This window comes from Sylvia atricapilla, chromosome 12, assembly GCF_009819655.1.
Source record: "Sylvia atricapilla isolate bSylAtr1 chromosome 12, bSylAtr1.pri, whole genome shotgun sequence".
Classification (NCBI taxonomy): domain Eukaryota; kingdom Metazoa; phylum Chordata; class Aves; order Passeriformes; family Sylviidae; genus Sylvia; species Sylvia atricapilla.
This window is the reverse complement of record NC_089151.1, coordinates 12,275,669-12,285,101: the sequence shown is the minus strand read 5'-3', so window position 1 is coordinate 12,285,101 and position 9,433 is coordinate 12,275,669. Positions and strand designations below refer to the sequence as shown.

The 9,433-nt window shown below is 50.2% G+C and overlaps 1 protein-coding gene across 1 annotated transcript in view; it reads right to left on the bottom strand.

Moving 5' to 3' along the window:
• Positions 1-7,178, bottom strand: part of SALL1 (spalt like transcription factor 1) — a 17,853-nt gene extending 10,675 nt beyond the window's left edge. The window contains exons 1-2 of the mRNA XM_066327871.1: positions 7,092-7,178; positions 4,963-5,055 (exon numbers count right to left, since the gene is read on the bottom strand). Coding sequence (XP_066183968.1) covers positions 4,963-5,038 — 76 coding nt within the window. The 5' untranslated portion in view covers positions 5,039-5,055; positions 7,092-7,178. The remainder of the gene's footprint in view (positions 1-4,962; positions 5,056-7,091) is intronic.
• Between the last annotated feature and the right edge of the window lie 2,255 nt (positions 7,179-9,433).

Here is a 9,433-nt window from a genome sequence, read left to right as displayed (position 1 = left end):
ACGCCTTTTCTGCACTCCCAGTGTGCATTAAGAGTTTAAAGTGTATCAGTCCCTGAAGTATATACACACCTTTAATTCCTCCTTCCTTGAACTGATTTACAAATAGCAAGTTTTAAGAAACAATTTGTTCAGAAGAAAACTGCTTGCAAGATAAGGTGGCTGTTTGTGCTCGTATTTAACTCTGTTTCTAAACTTTCCCATATGATTACTGGCAATACAATCCTCTTACACGTTAAAACTAAATTGTCTCAGAGATTCTGTAATCTGGTTTCAAAGCACCCTAAGAATCTCAAGCAATATTGAAATGAAGAACAAATTCATCCTAATGAACACAATTAAAACCCCCTCTTCCTTATGGATGAATCAAAATGAACACTAGATGGGGTTCCAGTTGCAATAGTTTCTTCAAAAAGTTCAGTGCAGTTTCACTGTTCCACTGACACGTAAAAGAAAGGCTCCTTAAGGCTATATCTAAACTTTGACTACATAAACATTGGCAAAGGGACAAGAAACTAAATCCCTGTTGTTTGGAGGGTAAAACGGAGCTATGGGAACTACCTGTCAATCTCCTCTTCGGGGGTCTGGCATCTGAGGGGTGACAGGGGAATAGGGTTAGCAAAAGAAGCAAAGCTGATAAGGTGAAGCTAAAATAAACTACTAACTTCCTGCTAAGCAACCAGTAAGACTCAATTCGGGGGTCACTGGCAAGATATTGAAGTACATATTGTGATCTGAACCCTGTCACCTTTGGATGGAAGGAGGCTAGCAAAGGTTAAAACAGCTGAACACTTTTTTTTTTTTTTTTTTTTGCCTAGCACCAGCCATACAGACACGAAGCAACAATTTCGCTCACGCGTTTCAGCTTTCAGTTTTTCGAGCCTGGAAGCACAAAGGTGTGATGTACCTTCAAGTGTGGAAAACACACACGGCACAGCTTCTTCAGGGCACCTTTGGCAGGAGCTGCCCTTTTGTTTTCTACAAACAGTTTCAAGAACCATATTTGTGTTTTCTGAGGCATGTCAGGTCACTGCAATAAAGATTCATGTTTTCACAATTAAAGCATGAATATGGTTAAAAGCCAGTTATGCAATAAGCACTGGTACAGCTAAATATACAGGAGGGCTTGTCCTCGGAGAGCCAGATGCTACTTAGCATCAAAAAGATACATAAGGTACAAACTAAAACATAAATATTGTGCAGCAAGACAAAGATTGGGGTTATGTAGGGGAAACACACACAAAATGGGTCTGAACTAACATGGGGTTTAGGCAACTTCCACCATATGGGTTCCAGTAATTATTTCTGAATTGCATCTGCATAAGTGATATTTCACAAGGCCCTCTGCACCCTGGGCTCACCTTTGGAAAAAAACCCAAGTGTCTGTATCCTAAAACAACAGACGGCAGCTACCTCAAAAAAAGGCCTAACTATGTCAAGAACTAAAAGCAGCCTAACTGAGCAGTTCTGTCTCCCAGGCATCCTGTCCTCCAGATCCTACTGAGGAAAGCAATCATCATTTCTTTCATTTCATGGGCCCAGTAACAATTATGTGGATGATCAGAATGCTGCAGCAGGAGTTCACCAAAATCCATAATTGACTCTGATGAGCCTCTAAAAGAAAGGGTGGTAAATATTTTCTCTTTGTCAAAGTCTAGATGGTTTATTTCTCCAGTATAATTTTTGCCTTGGAATATTGCACCTCAAAAATGCTCTTTTATAACTGGGAATGTAATTCCAAGAAACCAGGAAAAAAAAATCTAAAATGTCATGAAAGTGGCTGCAGTTATTAACAAAAAGAAAAAAATCCCACGATCTCTTACCCACTTCCTACCAGTAATTAGTTACTTGTTGAATATAATTTATGCTGCAAGTAATTTCTGCTATTAATCTGAGAGCTGCTCTGTTTACTCCAATAGGAACTTTATCAAATGTGCCTATACACAGGATTTTACAAGAGTAAACTTACTTATCCATTGATTGCACCAGAAATATATTTTAGAGTGGAAAGTCTTCCTGGTGGGAGTGAGCTCATGAGCTTTTAACTTTAAAAAAAAAAAAAAAAAAAGAGCGAGAGTGCAATTAAAAAAAAAATAAAAATAATAATAAAAAAAAGGCCAAACCAAAAACATGCTGTTGCAGTCTGAGGAACTTTTTTCCCTATTCATCTTTAGATATGAAACCACAGCAGAAAGTTTGAACAAACTGGAATTCAAACAAGATGCGAGAAATTTTCACAGAGCCACTCTATTGAGTCGCTCAAAATCCTGCCCAGCAGTCCCTCACTGCAAGTGTCTGCAGAGGCAGCGATGCTCCCCTCGCCTGCACCCTGCGCCGCCTGGACAAGGGGTGGCAAACCTGAATTCACAGTGCGAAAGGAGAAGAAAGAAGCGCTTGGAATTTCCAAGTTTTGCTTTGCAATTTCACAAGCGCATAAGGCAAACCCGTCCCCGCCGTGGCTCTGCCACTCTGTCTTGCTCAAGTGAGAAGCTGCTGCCAGGGCCGGGGACCCCGGAAAGGCGGGGGTGATCCTATGCTAATGCTACTGCAGCGTTCTGAGCCCTGGAGCACCAGCACAAAGCACACCTTCTGGGCAACTGACTCGAAACTTCTCGTCCAACCATGTAAACCAGCCAAAACCCGACAGCAGGGCTACAGAAGAGAAAGGGGAGGCTCTTACAGATTTTATAGTAGAGCACACTGCTTTTCTTAGGAAACTGGTAGATATTTTAAAAACAGAATAAACTTTCACATTCTCTTCCTTAACTTACGATAGCCACCCAAACTAAACAAAAGCTTCACTTCCATGCCATCATTTCAGCAAGATCCAACTTACTTCAAGGACATCCTTTAGCAACAGGCAGGAAAGCTGCTCAGTTAACATTCCTTTCTCACACTCCCACTGTACTTCATATGAAAACGATGTGCAAAATCAGATCAAAAGACTAAAACCAGAAGAAAACGGCTACTTTAAAAAAAATATACTTTGAAGTGGTTTTGACCTGTTCCTCTTACTAAAAACAAACAAACAAACAAAAAGATAGAAGTCGTCAAAAGATGCAATCATACGAAGTGAAGATGTAAAAAAAAATCCCTCTGCTTTTCTTTTCTCTGCTTACTTTAAGAAGTTCCAAATTCTTTCACAGGAGGCCGATGAAAGACAACTAAAAACCTAACGCTTCTCCAACTCCCACTCCAAACTTCGAGCGGAAGTGGGAATAATATCGTAAGAAAAATAAATACGTTTACTGAGATGAGAAAGGGGATTATGCTGAGGAAACGGCAAAACTCGAGTGCATTCAAAGCTCGCAGAACTCAATTTAAAACCCCAAATCGACTCTCAGGACCCAAATGACTTTTAAGAAACGTTCCGCAGAGCTCTGCGGGGCCAGAGCTGATCTGTTTGCTGGAGTACGAGAAGGGCATCCAGGGAATTTCGGAAAGCCAGGTAAACGCTTCCAGCGAAGCACAACACGCCGCAAACTTTCCGCCCCGTTTCCAGGCGCGGAGCCCGGGACGCAGTCCCCGGCGGTGCCCGGAGCAGGCGAGAGGCGCGGGCACGGCGGGGCCCGGCGGCGGCTCTGCGGGCCCAGCGCTGCCGGCACCGCCGGGCGCGGAGCGGCCGCGGCAGCGGAGGGTCCCGCGCCGCCGCTCCCCTTCCCCGAGAAGTTGCCGCGGGAAGCGCTCGGTGCTTCCGAGCTCCGGGCCGGGAGGCGCAGGGGCCCCGCCGCCTCCGGTCCTCCCTTACCTGCCCGCATCAAGCGCTTCTGCGCCGCGGAGCCCTCCGCACCCGCGGCCGGTGGGTCCCCCCGCGGCCCCCCGGCCCTCGCCCTCCTCACGGCCGCCGGGGGGCCGCAGCCTGCGCTGGCAGGGCCGGGAGGACGCTGCCCCGGGCCGCCCGGCCGCGCCCCGAGCCGACCACTTGTCGCCCCGCGTCCCAGCACAGGTACGGCCGGAGGCGCGTCCCCTCCGCCGGGCTGTGCCGAACTCCTACGAAATCCCCCTGTTCCGGAGGGGAGGGAAAAAGGGAGTAAGAAAGAAAAAAAAAAAAAAAAAAAAAAAAAAAAAGAAAGAAAAAAGATACTTCACACGCTCCCTCTGCAAATCCTGGCGGACACAAAGCCAGCGTTTATCTCTCGCTTACCGGCTTGGAGGGAAGCGAGAGAAGAAAAATAAAAACCAAGCCAAAAAAACAAAAAAACCAAAAACAACAAACCGAAAACCACAACCTTAGGGAAAGCAAGATCGGCTCCCCGCTGCCCGGAGTCTCCGCGCTGCGGCCGCCGAGTCCCCTCCGAGCGCGGCGGCTGCGCGGAGCCCGGCGCGGCGGCGGCAACTTTTCCGCCTCCAGGAAGCCTTCGGTGCAGCCGGAGGCCGGGGCTGCGGGGCGGCGGGGCAGCGTCCTCCGCCCGGCGGGACTGCGGGGGAGCGGGGGGTGCGGGAGCGCCGGGGTCCGCGGGGGGGTGGGGGCGGGCGAGAATGTGGGTGCCCGGGGGGGATTTTCCGGCCCTTTCGGGGGGACGGCGCGGGCAGCGTGTGTGGCCGGACGGGGCATCCGTCCCGCGGGGCTACGGGATCAGCTGCCCCACCGCAGCCCCACTTTGTTTCCCAGCTCCGCGGGGCGCGGAGAGAGACGCGGGGGGCGCGGATCCATCTCCCGCGGGCTCGGGATGCCAGACCGCCCCGCTGGGAGAGGGCGGAGGGAAAACATCAAAAAACGGAAAGAGTTTGGAGTTTCGTTAAGAAACGGACGAAACAAAACGCTGAGTTAAAAAAATAAGATAAAACCCAAGAACTTGGATCAAAACCTCAGAAGGATCCCCCCTCCCGCCCCGCATATAACTCCGGGCGATCCTGTTGTCCCGCACCACTGTCCGGCGCGGTTCCGAGTCCCCACAAGGTAAGTTCATCTATTTTGTGTGTGTTTGTGTTAAAATGTGTGCGAGGGAGAGGAGAAGAACTCACCATTTCGCTGGGGTAACAAGGCCAGATCGGGATCGGATTGGAAATGCTGAGGCTTCGCCTGCTTCCTCCGCGACATGCTGGCTCAAACATCAGCTGGGGCAGAATAAAAAATTACTAAAAAAAAATCTTCTCAAAATTACGGAAATCGAGCCTCCCCCCCCCAGCCTCCCCGATCCTCCGCGCACCGCGCATGTGTCCTGCTATAATTATGATTATCAATAATGCATTGCGATTAATCATAGAGGGGCTCTTTGAAAGGCGATTGGCACATGGCCAGCTCTATTCAAACCAGCTCGCCTTAATCAATTAGGCGCTGATTTGCTGGAGACCCTTGTCTCTCCGCCGCTCCCACCCAATGAGTCGATCCATGTGGCAGGAGAAGGGGCTGGATTTCCCCAAAGCTGTTTGGATACAGTTTAACCCTCTTAGCAACCAGCTGGAGCTGCATCGCGCCATCCCGGTTACTACAGGAATGTGTCTCCCTTCGCCCCTTCCTCCAGCCCCGACGGGCTCCCCGCGCCTCCCGCCCTCCTTCCCGCAGTTTTGCGCTGCGTTTCACTTTTTTTTCCCCTCTATTTTTTCTTTTTCTTTTCTTTTTTTTTTTTTTTTTTTTTTAATTTTTTTTTTAAACTCCCCCCGCCTCGCTCGCAGTCCGAACCGGCGGAGGGAGGGCAGGGTGACCACTAATCGATCGGGGCAGGACACGGCTGGGGCGGCCGGCAGGGAGCAGCGGCCCCGGAGGCTCGGCCCCGCTCCCGGCAAGTGCCTGCGCGGGGAGAGCCCGGCCCCGCTCCCGGCGCGCTGCCGCTCGCTCCGTCCCGCTGCTGCAAAAAAGTTTCGGGCGTATTTTTTTTTTTTTTCCTTAGTTTTGCTTTTTTTTTTTTTTTTTTTTTTTTTTTTTTTTTTTTTTTTTTCTCTTGTCCCCGCATTTACAAATAAAGATCCATTTCGCCCTTTACCAGGTCTCTCTCTCCTACCCCCCCCGCCCTTCGCTTCTCTTTCCATATATCACGGCCCGAGGGGTGCTGAAAATAGGAAGGGTTTGTTTTTTACCTCACACGTTCCCAGGACAATTAGGGCGCCGCTGGGAGCGGCGGGCGGACCAGCGGCCGCTCCGCCCCCGCGCCGCTCGGGTTGGCTGCGCTCGCCGTCAGTCCGCCCGGGGAGCCCGGTGCGAACGGCGGCGGGGCCGCGGCCGGGGGCGGGCGGCGCGTCCCGCTCCGCGGCCCCGCTCCGCTCCCCCGGCCCCCCGCCCTCCCCCGGGTCGCTCCTGACTTTTGTTTCCTTCTCGGACGTGGGAGCGACGAGCATCTGCCCGCCGGAGGCGCCCCCGGCCGCGCCGAGCGCGGAGAGGAGCGGAGCGGAGCCGGGGCCGGCCGGGCTGCGCTCGGTGTGGCCGCCGGGCCGTCCCGGGGCCCCGCGCTCCCCCCGGCCGCTCCCGGTGCCCGGTCCCAGATCTCCCGGCACCGGGACCCTGCGGGCACCGCGCTTCTGCCCTGGATGCATCGCGCGCCAAACTTTTACACCCATGTGTTACTTGCAGAGGAGGAACCTCTCACCGACAAATGTCACGGTCTTGAAATAAAAAGTATAGTGCACGGAGGCTGCAGACAAGGCTATATTTAATGTCTCGTCTATCCAGCGATACACGGACGCTGGCGGTAGATGGTGGGTGCCCCCTGAGCTGCGCTCCCCGCGCCCCTCCGCGCGTCACGCTGCTGCGGGCACGGAAAGTTACTCTGTAAAATAAGCTGAACCGGCAGAAGCGGGAGCACAGGCGTTTCTTTCCCTCCACCCTGACCCATCTAGTGCTCTCTCCTCCCACTCCCCCCGCTGGATTATTTACTCTTCTATAGAAGCTACTCCTTTTTCCCGTATTAATATTAACAAACTCTCTGTAAAAGCAAGAGGCTGATCAGATCCAACTCATTTCAATTTCAAATGAGCCGGTAAAGCCTAGAGAGTGAGCGAGAGGAGAAAGGAGAGAGGGGAAAATCTTCCCATTCGAGAAACCGGCTTAGTGGCGTTTTCTTCTCATTATTAAACGAAAGAGATTGTAAAACGTTTATCAATAAGGGTGAGGGGAAGAAAAACAGCCGCAAAACCCAACCAAACAAACGCATACGAACCGAAAAATCCTCCCAGGTGCCACTCCAGTATTTAGTCAGCGTTGCAAAGTGGTCACTGACGCTTCTTTTCATTTCTGCACAGGGCGAGCCCCCTCCCTCCCCGCAGCATTCGGTACAGTAGATTTTGAGAAAAAGACAAACGAAGCTATCAGCGGGGATGATGTTGAAGAATGAAGATAATAATGTTGCTATAGGTGGTACTTCACATGACATTATTTTTCACTGAATATTTAAAGAGATGTTTCGGCAGAGATGGATACACTCAGCGCAGGCTGTCACCCTCCGTACCCTGAGACAGTGGGAAAGAAACCGAACCTGAACGCACAGAAACGCACTCGTTACTCACTGCTAGCCACACGTAGATGCACACAAATACCCACGCGGATCTATTTGCACATTTATGCCTGTATTTCTAACTATATCAATCACTCCATTAGCTTCCTACGGTTTCTAAGCTAGACGATCTCCCAAAATTATTCGCGTTCACAATTTCATTATACTTTTGCCGATTAAGCTTGAGACAAATTTCCCCAGATGCGCAGTACCTTTGCTTCGTGGTTGGAAAAAGGCGGCCGTGGACAGGTAATTAAAAAGCAACAGCAGCAACAACAAGACGAAAAAGAGTGGCTTAAAGAAAAAGGAATTAATTTGGAGAAATGAAGTTTTACAACTTTTTTTTTTCGTTTCTCCTCGCTAGTGTTAAAGCGGCGCCTGGTATTTCATCCACGACCGATTGATTATTTATTGTTTGTTTTCCTCTCCTTCGCTGGGGGCCGGGAGGGGTGGGGAATGGGTGGGGGCAGAGCAGCAGTGCCAGGGCTAGAGAAAAATCGGTCCTTATTGTTGTTGATAGCAATACATCAATTAAACGTCATTGTCTCTAACAGAAGTTGTGAGAGTTCACAAGCGTAAATACTCTGATCCCGGGTTTTCCTTCTCGATGCTCCGAATGACAGTGACATATTTTTCCCTCCCCGCCACACCTTGGAGATTTTTTTTCCCCCTCTCGGATTATTCTTTTTAATGGAGGTGGGAGGTTTTCTAATGTGCTTCAATGCAAATCAGCCTGGCTGCAAGACACCCGTGGTGGGGATCGATCTCCAGTTCATTGAGATGAGCACTGAAGGGAGATGGTAAACAGGGGATAATTTGCAGTTCATTCTGCTGAGAGACGATTCCAATGAGATGCATCACACTAGGCTGGATTGTTGTTATTCAGGTTTGCCATCAGACACAACATCCTTGCGCACGATGGAGTTAAAAGCTGCACGATCCCCTCGTAGTTATAAAACATCTTTAATAACGATCGGGAGGTGCAGAACGGGGGGGAACCCAATTGATGTCGTGTTTCTGTGCCCACGCCGGCCGAGCCCCTGGCCCGAGCGGCGCGGGGCGGGCGGCAGCTCCGCGGCCGAGGGTCGGGGCAGCCCCAACCTGCGGCTCCGCACGGCAAAGCGCTGCCCCGCGCCGCCCGCGCCTTCACCCCTCCAAAACACCCCCTTCCCGCTTCGCAGGGCCCTCGAGCTTTTATTTATGGAGAGTTTTCCCCCTTCCTTCTCTTCCTCCTCCTTTTCTACTCTCTGTGTTTGCCTCTATTTTAAGTGAAAAAGCCACACTTCACTGGAGTTCCGAACGGCGCTCCAGCTGACCTCGCAAGTTCGCCGTTTGTCAGCTAACACAGGTTACATATATTTTAGAAATGTGTGCAATTAGGGGCTTCCAGATGCTGCGGTCAGCTGGGAACTTGGCTTTATGCTCCGATGTATAATAAACTTTTGAGACAGTCCTGGGGCGCAGCTACCCCGGGGCAGCGAGCACCAGCTCTCCGGAATTGTTTCATTATCAATAGCCTGGATCGCGCTATTCACTGTGAACATTGCAAGTCCTGTGATTGTGTGGGGTTAGGTGTGACTACTTCTGTGGGCATGCTGTCAGCTTCCCCCTTCCTTGCTCTCTTCTGCCTTTTTTTTTTTTTTTTTTTAATGGTAATTCTCCAGAAAAAAAAAATTAAAAAAAAAAAAAAGAAGAGGAGGGGTCAGCAGAATTGAATCCTTCGCCATTATTAAGGGCAACTAATAATTGATCATTGCTCACAAACACAAGCTTTTACCCGCATAGTTGAATCGTAAGCAATACGGGTTTAGTCAAAGGAAAAAAAAAATAGAGAGGAAAGAACCTCTCCCTTTCTCTTCCCTAAATCCCAGACAATTGCAGTGATGGGGACTCCTCCGCCCCCGAGATAAAAATGACTAATGCCATAACCAGCCAAGGTGGGATTATTTAATTCAATTCTTTCTTTACACATTTGCTGCCTTTTGTCTGACCTGATGGCTGGCAAATTT